The sequence below is a fragment of the Girardinichthys multiradiatus genome, chromosome 12 (assembly GCF_021462225.1).
Source record: "Girardinichthys multiradiatus isolate DD_20200921_A chromosome 12, DD_fGirMul_XY1, whole genome shotgun sequence".
Lineage (NCBI taxonomy): Eukaryota > Metazoa > Chordata > Actinopteri > Cyprinodontiformes > Goodeidae > Girardinichthys > Girardinichthys multiradiatus.
This window is the reverse complement of record NC_061805.1, coordinates 23387832-23410726: the sequence shown is the minus strand read 5'-3', so window position 1 is coordinate 23410726 and position 22895 is coordinate 23387832. Positions and strand designations below refer to the sequence as shown.

The following is a 22895-nucleotide window of genomic DNA, read 5'->3' as shown; positions in this document are numbered from 1 at the left end:
AACTCCAAACAGTACATGCAGTCAGTTGATGCGGTTATGGACCAAATATGGCGGGCTTTCCTATTTCCAATCCTTTAATCAAATAGAAAAAAATAATCTGCCATCCACCAATCAGAGCTGATCAAGGAAAAATTGGCCAGTTCCCATTTCAGCCAGTTGGTGCCTCTTTAATAATATTCTGTGTAATAAGACCTTTAAAACACATTTTATGACCGTGTATATTTTTGTCTTAGTCTTTGCACCAAAATTAAAATAACACTAAGTAACTGTTTAAAATAAGATTAACAAAACTGTAATAATTGTAAATGCACCAACCAGAGATTGGAATCAAACAATTTTTTTCACTTAATGAAATTTTGTTTAATATTTTTGTGTAAATGTTGTGTTTAAACTCATGGTTATACTGTGAAAAACTAATAACTCCTCATACGTGGTCACACTAGTCTAAAGTAGAGCTCTAACTGCTCGATACCGCTTCCTTTTTCCAGCAGGGTTTGCGAGTGTGCTATGAATAGCAGGGGAGTTGAGCCACACAAAGGGGGGATTGTCTTTTGTCTCAGCACCAACCACCAATTCACAGACAAGGCTTCTGCATTCAAACATGCAATGTTAAAGGGGAAAGACCTCCAATCCATCATCTGCACGACAGTGAGGCATTGACACATTCACTGCAACAAAAAGGTTCCTTTTAGCTGTTTGTGCCTGCAGATGAGGGAACCAGCAGACTCAAACTGGAATGAGAAGTTCTGCAAACTTTACCACCATTCAGACATGAATGCCCCAAGCCAAGTGGTAAAAGTCAATAGGTCGTACTTCGAGCCAGCCAGCGTTAACAAGATTACCCTGAGATGTTGCAAAGAAAGCACAAGGACTGGCTTTGTGTAGATCCCAGCTGGAACAACAGGGGATGAAAGTAAAGGATTACATTTATCAAAGAGTTCTGTATCATGCAAATCATAATACAACTTTAATGAAGGTTCCCCAGCTTTTGAAATAATAACCTGACAATAAACCAATTATTACATGGTTTGGATAACACAGCAGTGTAAAAATGCTCTAATTTACCATGTTTTAATCAAGTGTGTTTTTCTTATTGAAATCTCTCTCTCCATAATCATGCAAGATATGTAAATACACTATTTTGGCATATCTTCTGCACAAAGATTTTTATAACTGAATTTGTTTTTAGTAGACTGATATTTATGTAAAAATAACAGTCTTAGATAAATGTATCAGGATTGTGCGAAGCAATAAACTGTCTTCCTGCCATCAGCTGTAACGTCTCTCACGAAATAATACTTACACTTTACAGCACCGATTCCAGGGCAAAATTACAAAATATCCCACTAAATTGTTGTTATTATTATCATTATCATTACTTATATTATAGATTTATACACTGTCCATTCAAAATTGGAAACATCCCCAGTGATGCCGGTCACAATAAACAGTGATTAAGTCATATAAGGTCATATGTAAAATAAAATACCATTAGTGATCCAGTAGCACGTCACTCGATTTAAGTAACGGTCTCCCCATCAATAATGGCCGTAGACAGAGAAAGATGTTAATATAAATGAATGCTCACCGTTACACCACTGAAAGGGGTGCATCAATGCACCAGAGGGAGTCCTCGCCGCCGGGTTCGTGTTTACCAACAAGCCGCAGACGCCTGTGCGAATAAAAGCTTTCAAAAGGAAGGAGAAGGCAGCGGACCAGCTGGGTGAAAGGTGAGCCAGACAATAGCACCTGAAAAGCGGTCCTCACTGGCGGATAAAAAGGTGGAAAACAGGCGTTTCTTTTTTTTTTTTTTTTTATCAGATCCCGTAGCTTTGTTGTGTCACAATTTACTTGCACGATGGATCATCTCTGCAGAGTCAAATAAGCAGAAACGGTGATGTGTGTTTTTCTTATTTCTTCACTTCAACCTCGCTGCTGTGACTCGTCTTTTATTAATAGACGGCATGGCAGTGACCCCGCGGCGGCGGCAGCATCTGTGTGAGAGGGGAAACTATAGCACTGGCCCTGCTCTTCTGCTCCCGCCCCGACGGATGCCACTGACGGGCGGGGAGACCAATCCGCTGCCCGCCTGTCGGTGCATTGTTGTGACGGGCGGACTGGGTTGGCTTTCAGGGGCGAAACGGCAAAAACAGAGGCCCGAGGGGACAGTAGACCCCCGCTCCCACAGAAAAACATTTCAAGCTAAAACCCATCTACATATCATTTCTTCTTTATGTTCAGTTTATGTTCAGTTTATTTATATAGCACTAATTCACAGCAAAAGGCACTTTCCAAATCTAAAATATAAATAAAATAAAATCACATCAAACAAATACAATACCATCATAAAGCCATATAAATTTAATTTCATATATACAAATTCAGTCCTTATCATGGTAGCATTAGGAGTGCAAATAAATATTTTTATAGGACTCTTTACAAACAAAATGAGACACATATCACACTCTGACCAAGACTGTCCAATGAATGATTTTATTTTGCTAGCAACAGTATATAACTGATTGTGAATTAATTATAAGTCAGTTCGAAACCTTATTGGAGTCTAATCTAGCAGATTAAAAAAACTCGCTAGCTTTTTGATAAAGACGGTGGCTGTTCACAGACTGCTATACACAAGCATGTTAACATTAACAGGGCCAACTCTTGACATAACCCACATAGACGGATGCTGAGGGTGCCAACTGTTGGAGGGGGCTCTGCTGCAAGACTTAAAAACAGAAAATAAACTAAAACAAATGATAGCAATAATGTGCACACATGGCATACTCTTAATTAAAATAAAACCATAATCAGAAAATATAAACAAGTGCCCCTCTCCTCATTATTTGATGTACCTCTCAGCAGCTAAATTGTCATTGGACAATGTTTCTTCTGTAACTATCCCAAGGAGAGGTCAAAAGAAATAAAAAATTAATTGATAATTGCTTTATAAAGCTAATAAATATTTTTTTACTCCATAACAGGCCCAATATTATTTAATTTTTTGCAGCCTCTTAATGTCCAAACATCCAAAAGTCTTAAATATTTTAACCTTTAATTCATGTGGACTTGTTATGTTGGACTCCCTGCTTAGTGCTAATTTCCATCATTTGCTCCTGTTGCATAGAAATGAGTCTGCTACTGGAAACACTAGGAAAAACGCTCCCAGTTTTAAAAGATTGGAAAAGATAAGATGCTCAAGATCTTCTCTCAAACATAAAAAAAAAATCACAAAATAATCAGACTGTTTAATTGTCACCTTGTAAGAGAATAAAACAATATTTTTCGCTCTCATTTAAATATTCTCATTTAAAATAGTTGCCCTCTAGACTTAATAATTGGTTTTGCCGCCTTTGCAGGCTTTAGATGTTTTGGCTTCTTTTGTGACCGCCTAGATGATACTGAGTTGCAGTCTTTGAGTAATTTTGTTGGGAAGCTAAATCACTGTTCCGTGTTTTCTCCATCCAATTCATGAATATACAAGGAGGCAATGAGTTTCTTCACATAGAGCTAGCACGATAGGGATTGCTTCTTCTCCTTTAATTAATAAAATCAACATTTTAAAACAGCTTATTGTATTTATACTGATTCTATTTGGTATTGTGATTTGTGTGATGATCTGAAATATTAAAGTGTGACAAAAATACATTTGTGATAGGGCCAAATACTGTAAAAGCATTGTAAATTCAGAGACAAAAAAAATAACTTTTATGTATATCCGTACATCGTTTTACTTTATTTTGAACATATATACAAAGTTATTGGGGTGGAGGGTAAAGAAAGGAGGTGAAAAACTCCAGAACAAAGCAAAATATGCAACAATATATAGCCTCAACGTTGTTGGTGTAGTTTAAATGGGAATGGGCAAAAATTGTGTACTTTTTGAATCCTATCCCTTCTCAATAAGCCTACGGTATCAACCCCATTTATTTTTATCCTGGCATGGGATTTCCAAATATAATTGTTTAAAATTTTCATTCAAACTTAAGCCAAATCTTTATATTTAAAAAGAAAAAAGAAATAAACTTCCATTCACTGCAAACACAGAGACCTCTGGCATCCTCTGACAGCTATTCCAAAAACTCAGAAGAAATAAATCTCCTCGTAGGCAGTAAAGTTTGCAGTGTAGACAGGAGTGAACTTGTAGATTAATGAGAAATCTTCTTCATCAGGACTGTCAAAATGATGCAAGCTCCTCCGTCCTAAACAAAGAAGAGATAATTAAAGTGCCTGTGACATCGAATTATCATGATAAATCCAATTACATTTATGGAAAGGAAAAGTTGATAAAATATTTTAAAAAGTAAATTCATGCTGCTGAAATGAACAGTTGTTGAGATATATGTTCATACATTTCCCTAAACAGGCATTTCCAGACTACTCCATTGTGATTTTGTTGGGCTCTTTTATGACGTCAAAGGGGAACTCCTGCATGTAAACTGACTGCTGCTACAACGGCAGCAACACAGACAGCAGAGAAGAATATGATGTTTCTTTAGATATATTTTAGTCACTAGTAAAGAGAGATGAAGCAGAGTCAGGAGAAAAAAAGTCAGCTTTCATCAGATGGCAGATCACAACTGCTGTAGCATCTGCTTCAACATCCTCCCTCGTCTGGTAGATATCCCGACCTCTGACATCATTTCTTATGTGAATTCAGAGGTTTCTTGTTCGAAGCAGTTTGCCAAAAAGTGCCCCGATCGCAAGTGGCTGTGCTTGGTGGGACCAGCCCATCTGTGCCTCGTCAGTTTTCCAGCTCTGATCCTCTTCACTTCAGGAAAATAGTGCAAACTAACAGCTGCTGTTGTAGTATTGCTGCCACCACCAGCAATGCACCGTTTCACTATATTAACGCTGTTTTTGACCAGTTTATCATTGAAGCCCACACACTGAATGACCAGAGACTTCCCCTTAGATGTCATTTCAGAGCAACTTTGGACTTGCAAAATTTTACATTTAAATATGCTTATTTTGTGGTCTTTTATCACATCTTTAATCCCAATATCATGTCAATTACTGCCCAATTCCTTCAATATATAAATGTTTTCTTCCAGTTTCTGCATTTGTGCAAAAAGTGTGTCACAGGTAATTTAAAGTCAATTATAAACAGTTTAAGCTGCAACAGTTTACATCATCCATATAAATTAAATCTAATGATCCAGTAAATGATTAGTGTTGCTAGTAATGCTTTACCTTCATTGATGAAAAACTCAGCCAGCAGCGACGACAACTGAACGGCATGACTGGAGTGAGGAAAGTTCAGCTTTCTGTCCCACTGAAAGCGGTTCACCTCTGGGTGCCACTGCACTCCGTAGAATGGATACCTTTTACCTGACGGGGCAGAGGAAATGAATCGAGGCGCTATCACCACATCGTTCAAGAGAAACAGCTCAGTTTGTCAGTTTCACACACAAAAAATCTAATAACCTTCAATGGTGGAGACGAAGTGAGCTCCATTTTCAGCGATGTTTGTGGACAGTAAGGAGAAGAAACTGCTCAGCTTCTCGCTTTCCTGGAAAGTCTTGAAGAACAGTTTAATTTCTGTTTATTTGGTTGTGCTTTTCTTGCACAAGTCAACAAGCTTCAAGTCAAAACCTGTCAAAAACAGCATACTTTCTCACTACTGTAAAGTTTAGAGAGATGCACAATTGGCTGCTGACCCGATTTAAAGTGACTCAGTCATTTAAAGCACAACAATGCACCTGCTTTACTGTGGATACAGCTGAGATAACCAGCTCTGATTGTCCAAACAGTTTGCAAGAAAAACTACTTCTATACTTGGAAAAGGTGTGATGATTAAATAGGAATTTTAACGTTTATCTGGTAAAATCCTGTTGTGTCACATCCCCAACGTGTTACAATAAAAATTACGTATTTGCATGTAAAACATGATCTGCTTGTTGAATGTGTTTGTGCAAAAACCCCAAAAGAGGAAGCAAAACACCAGGAAGATACCTTTACTGTCACGCCAAAATTGTGAAAATTTCCAGTCAGAGGTTCTTCTGTCAAAGCCTTTATGAGCTCTTTAGGAAAACCCTGAAACATCCTACTGGAGTGGGCCTCTGCAGGAATAAAGGGATATACGTTAATATAGATACATGTAAATGGTCTTATGTTCCTTATGGGTTTTAAATAACAATTAATGAGTTCCATTACTAGACCTTAAAAGCAACATTTTGTGTAAAAAAAAAAAACTTTTTCCTTATTAGAGTGCAGACTTTCAGTATTATTATCTAGGATAAATTTGAAAAAGATATATTGTCTAAACATCGACCAGTTATCACTGTATCTATCTAGGCCAAATAGTAAAACGTCCCACTGTTGAAACCAAGTGGTGGGATTAGTTGGCATACATGAAACATGACGGTAAACTCTAAAACAACAGTCTGCTTCATATAAGTTAATCTGTCTTTGAATCATGCCCTTCAGAGACGCCAATGATGCCACAGAAGGTTTTTCACCTGTGGTTAGGTTGAGGGGCAAAGCCACATTCTCAGCAGTAGTTTGTGTGAGCAGATTTTCACCAGCCACCAGCACAGTGAGCAGCTGCATGCCCATGCACGTGCCCCAGATGGGAAAGAAATCCCCAGCATCATTGGCCTGCAACAAAAACACAGATTTTTACTTCTCTATGCTAAAAAAGGCAAAACATAAAAACAATGCATGACCTTTCAAAGTTTCATATGAAATCTTTGTCATTCTGTAGCCAAAGAGCACGGACAGATTACTGATTAGGTTTAATACACCAGGTCCAGGAAGGTACCAAAGAGATCAAGAGTTGCAAAACAGATACAAACATGGAGACACAGACAACTGCAAAAGAGATTGGGAAAGAACGCAACCCTGCATAGTGGTAAAAAAGACACACAGACCGGTAACGAAAAAGATACAAAATGGACACATTGAAACTTGGAAGGATGAAAAATTAGACCGAAGATGCAAAACAACAAAAGTGAGTAAAAAATTACAATTAACAAAGAAAATGAGGCACAAATCACATTCAGCGATGATAAAATGTTAGTGATTATTTAACAGAAAATTGAACATGGTGTTCTGTACTCACTGTCAGAGCAAGTTTATAGAAAATCTTTGCCACCCTGGCGAAGTCTGACGTCTTCAAATCTGCAACTCCACCGATGAAAAACAGGCTAAACATCACAAAGGAAATAAAGAGTTTGATTTTTACTTAAGATTTTGCTGTATTACTGCATAATTATAAATATATACAGTCGTGCTCACCCATTTATTTTCTTAAAGATGCTTTTATACTCAGCAGTAGAAAGAGTCAATCTGTCAAAGAAAACCGCTCTGTCAGTGGTTATTTATTGTTTATATTATTAACAAATAACACCTTATAAAGGATTGGCTTCAGAAATTGTTACACCATCAAAAATGTATTAGATGGTTTTATTTTATTGTCTTGCAATTATGAATTGGATGGAGGTCAAGGCTTTGAGGAGGCTTTCCAGAAGCTAAATGTTAGCCTTCCAAAACCAGTTTGATGAGTGTCTGGGATCATTGTCCTGAAGGAACCACCTGCTGTGTCCACGTTTCAGCCATCTGTTGTTAATAATCTTCATGAACAATCTGGAACCACTGGATTAAAGTGAACCATAAACCAGAAGATGCTGCAACACCAGCCTGTCCAGGGTGGAGAGAGTTTTACAGCAATGCAGGCTGTGATGGTGTCAACTGACCACGCAAGAAGCACTGCTCAAGCATCAGCAAATTTAACCAAGTGGGAAATTCAAAGCTGCTCACATGGAGCAAAATGTTATCATCTGGTGAGGCAAAGATTGAGCATTTTGGCCTAAATAACAGAAAGGATGTTTGAAAGGGGTTAGCATAAAATGGTCAACTATCCATCCAGTATTATATTAGGACCTTGTTGGTGGTTTCTTTGTAACTTGCTAAGTCTTTTAACCAAATATTAGTGGGGACGTATATATTCATATATTAGCCTGTATGTAGAACCTTGAACTTATTTGGATGTGTGGGGACAAAATTCACAGTAATTTCAAACTTGAGCATCCAATTATTGTTTTTAAAACTAATAGAGGTTGTTTGTTGTATCATAAGTCCCCTCCTTAAAAAGAGCAGTTCAAGTGTGTCAATAAAACGACAAGATTAAAGGGAAGCCCAGAAGATTAAACTTCCGGGCTTCACTGTAAATACATTTTAAATAATTGTCCTTAATAATGATGGGGTAATTATTTTTGCAATTTTACTAGTCACACCCAGGGTTAATCAGTGCTTGATCTGTAAAATCAAGAAATCCTCTTAAATCGAACCTGTCTGACAACTTGGCAAAATGATCTCAAAAAGCTACACTCACGCCTTGATCTAAAGAAATTTAAGAACAGATGAGAAATAAAATAATCAACATCCATCAGTTTGGAAAGAGTTACAAAGCCATTTCTGTGGCTTGGGGATTCCAGCGAATCACAGTGAATTATTATCTACGAGTGGAGAAAACATGGAACAGTGGTGAACATTCCCAGGGCTTGGAGGCCCACCAAAATTACTCCGACAGCACATCCAGCAGGTCACAAAAGAACCAAGAACAATATCTAATGAACTTTAGCTCCATTTGCTTCATTACTCAACAATAAGGCAACTGGGCAAAAAATGGGGCCCATGTGAGTTCTAAGGGCAGAACCACAGCTGATCAAGAATAACACAAAGGTTCATTTGACAAGATAAACATGGTGTGCGTCCCATTACAACTAATGTAAAACTAGCATAGCATTTAAAGTAAAATAGAACACACAGTTAATCATTGTGATTGTAGCATGATGCTTTGGGGCTGCTTTGTTGTTTTAGGACCATCATGGTAATTAATGGAACCATGAATTCTGCTCTCTAGCAGGAGAACATCCAGCCATAGGTTTGTGACCTTATGCTTAACCACACTTAGGTTATGCAGTAGGGCAATGAGCAAAAGCATGTCAGCAAGTCCACCTCTGAATGACTTAAAAATGAAAACCTTTAACAGGCCGTTTGTGCTTGAAAACCTTGAAAAGTTTGGCTGAATTGAACAATTCTGCCAAGAAGAGTGGACCAAAATTTCTCCACTGCAATGTAAAAGACTGATTAGTTTATCACAAGCTTGATGGCAGTTGTTGCTGCAAAGTGTGGTGGCAAAGGCAGTAATTATGTTTAGTGGGCAATTTCTTTTTCACTTATAATCCATCCTTTTATTGTTGAATTCTCTATCTTCAGTGGCCATTGGAGAGAGTAAACCCTGGATAGGTTGCCCGTACATCACAGATTTTATAGAAATCTAAAAGAAATCTTCAAAGGGGCAATATTTTTTCCAGCACTATAAAAGCTCTTCTAATTATCATGCTGCCATCTTCACAGACAAAAGCACCAGAACCTTCAACCCACCTGATTGGCATCACCCTGCTTCCCCCTGACTCAATGTAGTTCACGTAAGAGTCAGGTATGTACGTCCTCCCAAAAGGTTTCATGACATCGTCTGAGACTATTTGAGTTAAAACACCTAAACGACAAAGAAAACAGAAACAGAAAAATAATCGAGCGTGACAGCACCACAGTCATTTTCTTTGTTTTACCTATCACTGGTCTGTCGTTCACAGCCTCCTCGAACAATTTAGCAGACATGGCCTTATAGCAACAGATGAGGCAAGTGAAAAACAGGTAGAAGTATGCTGAAAATCCTCTGCCGGACATTTTCCTTTGTAACAATTCAGCAACATGAGCCCTAGAAAGCTGCCAGAGTGCTCAGCCTGTGATAACAGCCACCTCAGACTTATATATGTTGCAGCAGTGGAGGATACCGCCAGAAAGAGGAAGTGAGGAATTCCCAGATTTGCATGTAAAGTTTTACTGCGCATGCTAGCCGGACAAGTTTATTGCTGAGGTAAACATAAAATCTCCTGCTAATAGCATGGAGTTTTTGGGAAACGTTTTATCAGTTGGTGTGTGGTAAATGGTCCAACTTCATGTGTCTTACATGAGTTTTGCAATAAAGGTTTTTAGATCTTGTCTAGGCTATGCACTGAGGAAGGCAGCTGCAGGATCACAAGTCTCAGTGAGATTCAGAAATGTGGTGTTGGACAAGCCTCTGCGTGTGAAAATAAAAGCAGTAGTTCAGGGCTGAGGCTTTGCACAGACTGTTTCTGTGATTACCGTAAGAGTCTGTGAGACTCCAAACTTATTGAAATAAAACTGCACAGACATTTGGGGAACTCTGTGGCTTTTATGTGCATTTAAAAACCTTCACACTCATCAAACGTACACCAAAAAACATGACAGGAAAGGCAGCCTTTCCTGAAACTAAGTTTCTACTAAGGGTGCTCAACATTAGGGCACAATTTCTTAAAATTGAACAACCGCCCTGACTAATAAGGACATGGCACAGTACACTAAGATCACTTTCTCAAAGGTGGATTCTTGTTCTAATGAAACTTCTCGGTTTATTGGGTGTGGAATGAACTGGCTCAAATGATTGAAACTGACCATTCTGGATAAATTAAATGCATTTTGTTGCGTATCTTTTAACTCCATCTAGTGTTAACTTGGTATAGATTCCTTTAATTTTTCAAACCGCTGAAAGTATAGGAATTATTGGATGCTCAAACCTCTTGGAAGGATGGATTGATGGATCCTTTGTCTTTTGTGCCTTCCCCTGCCAACATTTGTCAGTTCACTTTAATCCCCTGCTTCCCCCCACAGCTGCAATTTGCCAATAATCAATCACTTTTTTTTATTTTTTTTATTTATATAGCGCCAATTCACAACACATGTTGTCTCAAGGCACTTCACAACAGTCAGGTACATTCCAATTAATCCTAACCCTTGAACAGTGCAGTCGGAGTTAGTTAGTTTTTTATTCAAATTGGATAAAAAGTTTTTCTATCTAAGGAAATCCAGCAGATTGCATCCAGTCAGTGTCTTGCAGCATTCCCTCCTCCTGGATGAGCATGTAGAGACAGTGGACAGTCACTGGCGTTGACTTTGCAGCAATCCCTCATACTGAGCATGCATGTAGCGACAGTGGAGAGGAAAACCTCCCTTTTAACAGGAAGAAACCTCCAGCAGAACCAGGCTCAGTGTGAGCGGCCATCTGCTACGACCGACTGGGGGTAAATGGGGCAGTAATAGTCCTCCCAATTATTTAAGCTGCTCAGCCGTTCCCTTTCCAGATCCTTTGGTTCCCATGACTATTTTCATAACACTTTGCAAACTTTAAATGGCGCCACTTAGAAAACAATATTTTTGCAGTAGGTGGTAATTTACACTGAGGAACAAGTTGAATCATTAGTGATAATGTCCTGTGTGAAACATTTACATTGAAAAAACTTACAATAAAAAACAAGCTGTATATTATTTGCAATCAGCATCATATTATTTATTCATTAAAATAGTTCTATGCTGAGTTACACGTAACATTTTGCATAGAATGTTACTGGCAAAGTACCACAAACTAGCTCAGTAGATAATTAGCGACTGTTTGCAGCTAAAAAAATCGTTTACACACACTGGAAAACAGGAAAGACATGTATCCATTTCTTTATCTCTCAGTTGGGAGTGAAATCGGGATAAACATTTTCTGTTTTCAGACTTTTAGAATATCCAAAATTGTTTTAAGTTTTCTAAAAATGGAAGAATATTACAAAGGTGGACTTTTAAAGAGATTTTTTTTCCTTTCTTCAAATACAGATGTTTACATACACTTCCTTAATAATTGGCAAAATTGCCTTTTTTTACACAATGTCATGCTGGAAAAGTATTTAGCTGGAATATTGGTCCATTCCTCCTGACAGAACTGCTGAAGCTGAGTCAGATTTGTAGGTCGCCCCCTTTTCTCGCCTCAATTTGCACATTTCACATTGAAACATTTTCAAGTCTGAGAACCCGTCTCCTGGGCTTTCCCATGCCGTTCATACTTTCATGCAATTGTTTGAACATATGAACATAAAACCTTCAGGCATCTGAAAAGTGTACCCAAGGATGGACCGCACATGTGAAGATTCACATGCCAGGTTCCTTTGGTTGTGAATTGGCCAATCGGATGCTTACATAGCCATAACATCATCATTTGGGCTTTCTCAAACTTTCTCAAAATCTAAGGGTAAGTAAACCCCTTTTATTTTTCTGGCATTTAGAAAATAGAAACAATTTTGATAATGAATACTTACCCTTAAAAGGGAAAGGTTCAGTCTGATTTTAGGTAAGAGAGTGAGAAAGAAATGATGGTGTGTGTGTTTTTTTTTTTTTTTTGTAGAGTGAACATAAATATCAGATTTCAATTGCAAATAACAATCATATGCAAGAAGTATAAAAGTATAAAAGTTAAGGCAGGACAGCTCAGTGGTCAGAATGTGCTGATCATTCCTATCTTTACTCCACACTCTGTTCATAACTGTAAAATTACAAAAACTTGACATTTGAATGTGTTCTGGAATATCATCTTAATTCACAATAAAATTGGTCACAAGAGAAAATGTATTGTAAGCATCAGTTTATTTTACAAAAACAAGCATTGACATGGAGGTAAAACATGACACAGAACTATAATAATTAAGCACAAAAATGTAATGCTGGAAAATATGCATTTCTCAATAATTAAATGTTTTAATTTACTACTTCCTGTATCAATAGTAGTCAGTCATTTTCTACCGCTTCTTCCATAGTGGTTTGCGGGGAAACTGGTTTCCACTTCCGCCTCTCTGCCTGCTCAGACGCTTTTCTCCTAAGCTCCCTGCTTGCTTGCATTCTTTTACTCCTAACTTTTTATCTCTTAGCCAAAATTATTGAAATATTGGACTAAAACAACTTCTTAACAGCGACTCCCAAGGATTATTATTATTATTTTATTTTTTTAAAGGACTTTGATGTTTTTATAGTCGAACTCGAAAGCATAACAAGTTGACGCCAGCTAATCAGCACAAAATGCCTCCCTTCACCACAGAGGACTTCGACAAACCTTTACAGAAATTGGCTGTTTTGGAGATGAAAACCACCGACTAGAAGTGAATGTGGAGGTGAATATGGGGTACAGCGATGATTCAACTCTGCCTGTGATCCCAAACAGTGACAGCCAGCACAACAACTCAGCCGGCAATCAGAACACTGAGAATAAACCTACAGGCAGATCCCCCTGGCATGTTTTAGGGGCATGCCCAAAAAATCAAGGTGGACGACTCACTGGAAGATCTCAGCAATTAAATAAATTAGAATGGCCAGAATTACAGAGAAATGTCCCCATTTCCCCTGGGAAAAGGAGACTTCGACAGCGAGCTGCTGTCACAACAACTGATAGGAGTGAGACGGCTGGAAATAATGGAATTCTCCTCCAAAACAGATTTGCTCCACTACAGAATGAAAACCAGGAAAACTATCCATCTTCTGAGAACAATAAAGGTTTGAGAACATCCTTCATTCTAAACAGTCTTCTCCTAAGCTGCCAGAGAAAAAGCGCCCAACCGGACCAAGAAACCTAATAGTGGGCAACACAGCTGTGGATGGGATTAAAAACTTCTGCAACAAGAAAAACACAGACGTTATGATTGGTACCAGTAATGTGGTCTCTGATATCTCAGAGAATATTTTTGCAATCACAGAAAAGCGCCCGTCTCTAGAAAGCCTTATTATACACTGTGGAGCCATGGATGATGTGGCTAAGAAAAAATCAGAAGGATTGAAGGAGGATTTCACTCGTCTTCTGAACATTGTTGGAGGTCTCAATATCAAGGTGTTTCTCAGTGGACCCTTTGCACCGATTTTCTGTGGAGATGAGATTTTTAACAGACTTCTGATGATTAATAAGTGGTTGAAAAAAACGTGCCACCACACCTGTGAACTTCATTGACAACTTTAATATTTTTTGGGAAAAAAGACAACTCTTCAAGCAAGATGGTTTCTGTTTGAACAAGCCAGGAGCCAGACGTCTCACATCTTTTCTCTTCTATTCAGTAAATAATCTGCCAGCAGCTTCGACCTTCAGCAGAGAACATGGAGTATCATCAACAATGATAACGCTGCCTCCAACAGCTCCAGCAGAGACAACCAGCCAGTTGGCTGAGAAAGAGAGGTCATCACAAAAGGTCTCCCCGTCGAAATCCACAGGAGAAGTGGACCCCCCCATTATACCCCCCAAACCCAGACCCAGACTTCACAGAACTCTCCCATCTCCCCACTGAGCCCGCTTTTTGCTTTACTGGATTCTGATAACATGAAAGGAGCTCTTAAAATCGGGACCCAAATGGCTCTGACATCTTCTCCATTCAACACCCCCCGTGGCCGAGGCCCTGATACTAAACCAACACCTTCCAAATGCCACAGACCTCCACCACCTCCTAATCTATCTCCTCCTAATCAGGACCTTCAAATCACTTCTCTGTGATACAGTCTGGGCCCCAATGGTAACTCTATCAGAAATGTCCAGGAAAAACTTGGGCCCCTAATAGGAGATAGTTGTAAAATCTCTGTGCTTATACGTGACAGAAAGAGCAAAGCTGAAAGGATAAGAGACAGTAGTAAACAATAAAAAAAAAAGCCATAAACTGTCAGGTACAACCAGACACAGAGTTAATATCAACAACTAAGTCATATAAACTGGCTTTACTGAACATTAGATCTCTGTCAGAAAAATCATTTTTAATCAATGACTTCATTACTGACCACGATCTAGATGTTATGTTTTTAACAGAAACATGGTTACATGAATTTAATGAAGCTCCCATTCTGATAGAGGCGACGCCTCTGAACTACAATTTTCTTTGTGAGAGCAGACAGCAAGGAAAAGGAGGAGGGGTGGTCACTTTGTTTAAAGATTTACTAAAGTGTAAAAAAAAGTATTTCTGGGCAAATTTGACTCTTTTGAATAATTGGCTCTCCAGGTAAAGAGCCTGGTCCGAACCATGTTCTTGAATATTTACAGGCTTCCTTAGTCCAATACAAACTTTATCAGTGATTTTAATGAGCTTTTATCTGTGATATGTGTTGATTATGACTGTTTAATTATTGTGGAAGACTTCAACATTCACATGGACAATCCTGAAGACAGAAGTACAATAGATCTATGTGACACTCTTAGAAATGTTGGTTTGACTCAACATGTTAAACAGCAAATGCAAAAACAGGGACATATTTTGAACTTGATCATCACTAAGGGTCTAAACATTTCCAAGGTGTCTGTAACTGATGTTGCTCTATGTGACCACTTTTCTGTTATTTTTGAAAGCATCATCTGCAATGACTCAGTTTGCCAAAAAGACATGATAAGAAAACGCTTCTTTAAAGACGGTGCTGCTGAAACCTTTAACCAGATTTACTCATCTACCTCCACTTTGCCCTGTAACACTGTAGATGAGCTGGTAGACAACTTTCATTCTAAAATCTCGGACATCATTGATTCAATTGCTCCAATTAAAGTGAAAGTTGTTTCTGTGAAGAAAATGTCTCCGTGGAGAAGTGCTCCACCAGTCAGAAGTGAAAAAAAGGAGTGTCTAAAAGCTGAACGCAGGTGGCAAAAGACTGGACTCCAGATTCACTATATTATCTATAAAGAGAGACAATACAGATATAACCTACAACTGAAAAATGCAAGGGAATCTTTCTTTTCTGAGATCATCAGCAAAAACATTAACAATGCTCGTCTATTATTTGCCACGATCGACAGGTTAACAAACCCTCCTGTAACTGTAGCATCTGAACTCCACTCTACCAGGGCCTGCAATGAATTTGCTAAATTCTTTACTGAAAAAACCCAAAAGATCAGAGAGGCAGTCAGCACATCCACATCAACTCCAGTACCAATGTTGTCTCCAACTAGAACTGATTTTGACAAAATTTCCCACAGTGCTGGTATTATTGGACCTTAGTGCAGCATTCGACACTGTTGATCCCTCCATTTTATTAGAGCGCCTGGAAAACTGGGTCGGCCTTTCTGGTACAGCACTCAACTGGTTTAAATCCTACTTGAAGGAAAGGGACTTTTTTGTGTCCGTATGTAACTTTACATCAGAGAGCACAAAAATCACATGTGGCGTTCCCCAAGGGTCCGTCTTGGGGCCCCTCCTATTCAATATCTACATGCTCCCCCTAACTCAGATTTTAATAAACAACAACATAAGTTATCATAACTATGCAGACGACACACAGCTATACGTTACGATGTCACCAGGTGACAATGAACCCATTCAAGCGCTGGGTAAATGCTTAGAAGAAATCAATGCATGGATGAGCCTTAATCTTCTTCAGCTGAATCAAAACAAAACTGTACTAATAATCTTTGGACCAAAGGAAGAGCGTTTAAAAGTTAGCCCACAGCTTCAGTTAATACAGCTAGAAACCACCAGTCAGGCTCGAAACCTGGGTATAGTGATGGACTCAGACCTGAAGCTTCAGAAGCACATAAAGACAGTAACAAGGTCGGCCTTCTACCACCTTAAGAACATCTCCAGGATTAAAGGACTAATGTCTCAGGAGGACCTTGAAAAACTAATTCATGCGTTCATCTTTAGTAGAATTGATTACTGCAACAGTGTCTTCACAGGTTTGCCTAAAAAGTGGATCAGACAGCTGCAGTTGATCCAGAACGCTGCTGCCCGCGTCCTCACGAGAACTTAGAAAGTGGACCACATCACCCTGGTTCTAAAGTCCCTACACTGGCTCCCTGTAGCTCAGAGAATAGACTTTAAAATACTTCTGTTAGTCTATAAATCACTGAATGGCTTAGCACTAAAATACATTACAGACTTGTTGTCAGTGTATCAACAACCCAGACCTCTCAGGTCTTCTGGCTCAAATCTACTCTCCAGAACCAGAACCAAACACGGAGAAGCAACTTTTAGTTCTTATGCTCCACTAATCTGGAATAAACTGCCAGAAAACTGTAAAAGTGCCGAAACCCTAAGTTGCTTTAAGTCAAGATTAAAAACTTGTTTGAGTTGCCTTTGACTGTGCCATCTAGGCATGATTAGTTGCGTTTTCAGTCCAATTGTCCTTTCATTTTCTTGTCCATCATTCTATTCTCTTTATTTTATTTTACTTTTTTAAATTACCTCTGTTTGATTTTATCATTTGATTTGTTTTTCTGTGTCTGTATCTGTGTTTATTTGCTTTGTGATTGTATTGTAATTCTATGTACAGCACTTTGAGTGTCTCATTGCTGAAAAGCGCTATATAAATAAACTTACCTTACCTTATCTCCAGCAGTCTATGGGTGGGAATCAATATTAGTAGTTATTGTAATTTGGTTAACAACTTTTTTGTTTTATTTGGCTTCTAAGTGATGCAACCCAGTAAAATATCTGAGAAGCACTGGTATATTCACCATGTAAAGTTGGGTCTGATTTTTTCAGGATCGTAGTTATAGTATTTGGGTTTCCATTCAGCAACTTCATGATTTCTTCTAACCTCAAACCGCCAGATTTAGTTTCACATACTGAGAACCGTAAAGAAGCTGAAACATGGAAAATTTTGAATTCATCTAGCTTCCAAAAACATCTGCTCAGCTTAAGGCTGGGTGAATCTTTGATGGATTTAAAAGCCCATAATTTCAAGACTGGAGAACTTTATTGATTTAATAGTCAAACATTAAACTGAAACATAAAATATATAACCCTGGGAGAGAAATAAACACACATTTTTGGAATTACAAGGAATTTGTTCAAACCAGATGATCAGATCCACTTATTGGCTGAAGACAAATTGTCATGGAGAGTAGCGATACCTAAGCATTACAGCTGATATGATAGATCTGCATTTCTGTTTACTGAGACATGTTGAGCTTTTTTAGATCATGTCAATAAAAACAAGGTTCAAATCTGATACAAACATCATGTTTTTGTAGCATCTTGATATGATTTAAGTAATCCACTCACTGATGGTGAAAATATCAAGTTTAGGTTACGGGGAAATAACATTGGATAATCTTGGATGATAACTACAATATAATCCACCCTATTCGAAGCAGTAAAACACGAAGTGAACATCACGTTTCGCTCTGCAAGAATGCAATCCTATAATGGAAAATCTTAAGTCCTGCATTCTTCTAATCATTGCAGAATATAAAGAACACACACATTTCTCCATTAAAGAGGCCCAAAATGAGCACTATTCAAAGGAGACCTCTCCTCAACAGTAACCAAAGGATGCAAAAGACTTCTGCACAACACCAATAAAATGCATAATATTTGGTCCTTTCAGTCACACATTAGTACATTAAAAACATATTTTCTGACAGCTGCAATCAAAATTAGTTGATCACCTCAACTCAGACCTGCAGACAAAACACAAAAGAAACACTCAGAATGTGTCTCCTGTAAAAGAAAAAGGTAAGCACTAAATGACTAATTTTTCCTGGCAGATTTAGATTACCGTATTTTCCGCACTATAAGGCGCACTTAAAAACCATTAATTTTCTCAAAAAATGACAGTGCGCCTTGTAATCCGGAGCGCCTTATATATGGATCAATTGGTTAATTGGTTGATCCATACTGGTTGTACACGGCGCTCTGTCAAAATGTTTCAGTACGACTGGTAAACTACAAAGCCGCACCGCTTGCAGCATTACGGCTACCGTAGTCAGGGGTGTCGCCGAAGTAATAGCGGTAAACACCTGTACTGTGCTTACTCCTAGTCCAACACCACTTGTGTGTGTATAACGACCCCAAAATTGCACCTTTCAAGAGACACGCTTACGACACTGAGTTCAAACTCAAGGCTGTCAGCTACGCAGTCGAACATGGGAATAGAGCAGCAGTGAGAGAATTCAACAGTTAACGCTACTATACTGTGAATGTACTAACGTTTGATTTAGTGCATCAAACTGTTTCTTTTACGTGTTTACTGAATCAGGGAAAAGTTCCCTTTCACGTTTTAACTAACGTTTGATTTCAACTTCAACTTCATAGACTCCAATGCATTCCTAACTATTGGCTCTCTTCAATAGATTTCTATGTAGAGGAGACCTTACCATGAGAGTGAATGGAGTTATCAGAACGCTGGTTTGTAGTGTATTAATAAAGTTTGACTAACTGACTTATCTGACTGTTTTGTTGACATTCTCTTTAGCACAGCTCCATCTAGTGGATGCATAACGCAACCCCAGTCAAACCTTTGACTGCAGTAGCTTCTATTCTATGCGCCTTATAATCCGGTGCGCCCTATATATGAAAAAAGTTCTAAAATAGGCCATTTATTGAAGGTGCGCCTTATAATCCGGTGCGTCTTATAGTGCGGAAAATATGGTACTTTATCTGTTTTTTTTTATTTAAAAACTGCAAGCTGAAAACTATCTTTAGCTCTCTCAATAATGAGTGAAAAAATCTTTACTGGCATTACAGCCATTGAACCTTTCCTACTAAGATCTTCAATTAGTTAAGATGTAGTGGCCTTACCCTGCAGCTTGTCTATTTCTTGACAAATGTCTTCATAAACAACAACTAATACCTCTTCCTTTGGCTTCAAACCATCCAGATAAACTGCAAAAACAGGATAAACATTCAGCACATGCTCTTTTCTACATTTTTGCTAACAGTGTAGATTTGTGTTTGAAACCAAAAATCTCTGACAATATAGGCATTGGTCAGTAATCATTCTCAAGGTCTACAAAATGTTATTTTTTATTTACTGTTACTAAAAACAATCAAATTTCCCATCATACCATCCTTATGGTTCAATGTCTCTTTAAAGATGTGCAAGAAAAACTGCCAGAGTGGCCAAAGTTTTTGTACCGCTGTATGTACCATAGAAGGATGCAGCTCTGCCCCTCCCCCACATATTGCTGTGTACTACAAGTCAGCTGGCTGAAAGAAGGCAACAACACTTTTCACCTGGTTACAGGTAAGGTGAGTTGAACAGTTTGAAAATAACACAGTAGTGGCATTGAGTGCCATTTATCACTTTTTCTTAACATAACCACCACATACTGATCAGCTAATGTCAGCTTGTTACATTTTTGTAACTCAGGAAAGAGCAGAACAGCAAAGTAAGAACCTGAAACTATTGCTAGATTTTGAGGGTTTTTCATATATTGTTTATTAAGTATATGAATCAAAATTAATACCATTAATAACTAACAATCAATGGGTTGCATGCTCGTGCCTAATCATCATTAATATCATCCAAGGGTACAGTAATCTACAGGGCATTCAACATTTTAGTTTTACTCTCACCAATGTCTGAGGTCATGCCCTCCATCTCTCTGCGGTTTTTAAGGTACATTGGCCACACGTATCCATCAAAGTAGCCTGGAGGGTCGGGAGGCGAATACACCCTGGAACTGTCACAGCAAGACAAACACAGAGGGACAGTTTCCTCATTCAGCAGCTCTCATATTAAAATGGCAGAAGAGTGCTGAAGTAAAACAATAATAAATCCCACACACAATACCAAAAAAGAGAGATGTGTACCTTCGTCTCTTCTTACAGGTATCATAAGGGACTTCCAAAAAATATCTTCTGTCAAACAGCTCATTTAAAGGCCTGAAAGGGTAACGTGAAATCAAAAACTATGATTAAAATATTATTAAGAGAATTTTCTTGATGGTAAACCGTGAGATGCCGGCAGAATTTTAGAAAAACCTTTTCTAAAAAAATCGTCTTATAAATAAAGGTGGCAAAATTTTACATTTAAATAAATAACTTTAAAAAGAAAACAGGTTCAAAATGGAAAAAAAAAAAACAAAACACATAAATACTGAAGATCAACCACTCACTCTTTGACTCATCCATCCATAATTTTTGACAGAAAAGCTACTTCTCAATAATGTACCTGTGGTTGAAAATGAGGAAACCTTCCACTATGAGAACATAAACTTCATTATCAACTGGTGAATCTTCGGGCATCAGGCCACGCTGCCTCAAGAAAGAAGGCGGATCTCTTCTCCAAGAGTAAACCTCTATCATCATCTTGTCCATGTGAAGAGCATCAAGCGCTTAAACAGAACACAGCTGGCATCATTTGCTTTCTTCAACTCAACACATTTAGGTCAAATTCATTTTAGTAGGTAATAATAAGTGACAAATACCTAAAACACTTATTTACAATGATCTTACATGAAAAACTCTTCATCCAAACTAACCTTAATTTGGTCAAAGTCATCAAGATAAATAAAGGATTAAGTGTTTAAACTTACTGTCATATTCCTTGAAGCCGTTACTGTCCACTGGCACCACATGGTCATCCTGAGGTAAATAAATATCTGTAAGTCTTCCTCTGTGGTGCCAGAAATTGTTAAAACACCAAAATGATCCAATGACACCATCGTGGTTTACCTTAAAATGCGAATCCTGAGTAACGATGCAGCTGTTGCGTACCTTCAGGTGAAGAAATTGAGAAAGGGTAGATTTTCCTCCATTGGTCACACTAAGATAAAAAAAAAAAAAAAAGCTCATTACAAAGAAGCAGAATAGATTAAGCTAACTGAGAAAACCTACTTGGGACGTTTTCTCTCAGGACACTAAAGAGTAAACAACTCTTTTCAACCCTCACTGTCACATGGTTATCACAAAGTCTACTGAGCCTGCTGTCCTGTTGCTTCAGCTAAATGAATTTTTTTTTTTCCCTGTTAGTTTGTATTTTGTTTGCAAAGCAAAGCATCTGAAGCATTTTACATCATAAAACCATCTAATTCCGTTATCCGTGGTTCCGGTTTTGTGAAGCACAGCAACAATGCATGACCCACTAGTTTGCTTACAAGCGTCTAGATTTACTTACCCACCAACTCCAACAACTAGAGTCTTCATTTGCGGAAGTAGACTTACTGACGTGTCTCTAGAATGATTGAAAAATAACTAACAGTTCATATTTAACTATGAAACAGCCATGCTGTTTACCCACACAAACACAAACTTCCTCTGTCGTACGACTCAGCCTGAGGACGCTTGTGATTCGCTGAAGAAGATGTTACGTCACACACAATCTGCCCCTTCAGAATCGAAAGAAATTTAGATGTTGGATTTACGGTTGCGTGTTTTATTCATGGATTGCAAAAGATATGTCAATAGAAATGTATTATTTATATAATATTGATAAAGAACTAGTACAACAATTAAATAATAATAATGTTAATGTAAAAATGTATAATCTTAATAATTTTCTATGAAGGTTTATCTAAAATATATAGTAAGAATTGATAAGTAGTAATTAATATTATTTTTCTTATCCTAATCTTTTTAAGATTGTAATATTATTTTTAAGATTACTAATACTAATATTTTTATTAATATCCTTGTAACATTAATGATAAAAAATATGCAATAATAAAACAGCCAACATTAATACAATTATCTATATTAATTGAGTTTTCTTTATGTATCTCATGTGTAGCTGAATACCCTCTTTACTCTCCAACTCTGTTGTACATAACAGGTTAATACAAGCGTAAGCAACTCAACACTGTCCTCTACAGGCCAGGAGTACATAATTCAATTCAATTCAAAAATACTTTATTCTTCTCCAAGGGAAATTAAATGTTGTTGTTTGCTTATATTACACAAGAGATCACACTCTCCACAACAGACTACCGTAATAGAAAATATGCAGCATCTTGCTTCCTCAAGAAGTACAGTCTGCTCTGTCGCTTCACGGTTGCATCTCCACTCTAGTCTATTGTCCAGGTGAACACCAAGGTATTTATACTCCTCCACCACCTCCACTTCTTCTCCCATGAAGTAAATACTATTTGACCTATTCTTGTTTCTCTTAAAATCTACAACCCTCTCCTTTGTTTTATTCACATTCAAGATGAGATGATTGTCTCCACACCATGCCACAAAGCGGTCCACCACCATCCTGTACTGAGGTTCTTGTCCATCTCTGATCCACCCCACAACTGCAGAATCATCTGAGTATTTCTGCAGATGACAGGAGTCTGTCTTGTACTGGAAGTCTGAGAGTACAGTCCCCTGTGGTGC

At 38.0% G+C, this 22895-nt stretch overlaps 2 protein-coding genes across 4 annotated transcripts in view; both read right to left on the bottom strand.

The window, feature by feature from the left end:
* The window catches only part of rnf122 (ring finger protein 122), a 33861-nt gene extending 31815 nt beyond the window's left edge, over positions 1–2046 (bottom strand). Inside the window, exon 1 of one of the 3 annotated variants that reach the window (XM_047381995.1) lies at positions 1589–2046. Coding sequence is in view for 2 of the 3 variants with exons in the window: in XM_047381994.1 (XP_047237950.1) it covers positions 1589–1613 (25 nt within the window). In the remaining variant the exon portion in view is untranslated. The remainder of the gene's footprint in view (positions 1–1588) is intronic. The other 2 variants (XM_047381994.1, XM_047381992.1) reach the window with 2 other exon arrangements.
* Positions 2047–2474: 428 nt separating this feature from the next.
* On the bottom strand, positions 2475–21857 carry LOC124878161 (gamma-glutamyl hydrolase). The gene is made up of 14 exons (XM_047381990.1): positions 21697–21857; positions 21255–21345; positions 21116–21164; positions 20752–20914; positions 20391–20462; positions 20154–20260; positions 9391–9505; positions 7240–7290; positions 7064–7148; positions 6462–6600; positions 5956–6062; positions 5428–5521; positions 5194–5331; positions 2475–4202 (listed from the first exon to the last, which is right to left on the bottom strand). Exons 1-14 carry the CDS (start codon positions 21723–21725, stop codon positions 4084–4086), a joined length of 1359 nt encoding a protein of 452 aa, XP_047237946.1. The 5' UTR covers positions 21726–21857; the 3' UTR covers positions 2475–4083.
* Positions 21858–22895: the final 1038 nt, after the last annotated feature.

What these genes read in the sequence shown, in the direction of transcription:
- LOC124878161 (XM_047381990.1), bottom strand. Translation starts at nt 21,725, where the DNA reads ATGAAGACTCTAGTTGTTGGAGTTGGTGG. An exon ending in GCCCCTCAACCTAACCACAG is followed by an intron (nt 6,063 to 6,461) that starts GTGAAAAACCTT and finishes TTATTCCTGCAG; the next exon opens with AGGCCCACTCCAGTAGGATG. An exon ending in ATTTTGGCGTGACAGTAAAG is followed by an intron (nt 5,522 to 5,955) that starts GTATCTTCCTGG and finishes CTGTTCTTCAAG; the next exon opens with ACTTTCCAGGAAAGCGAGAA.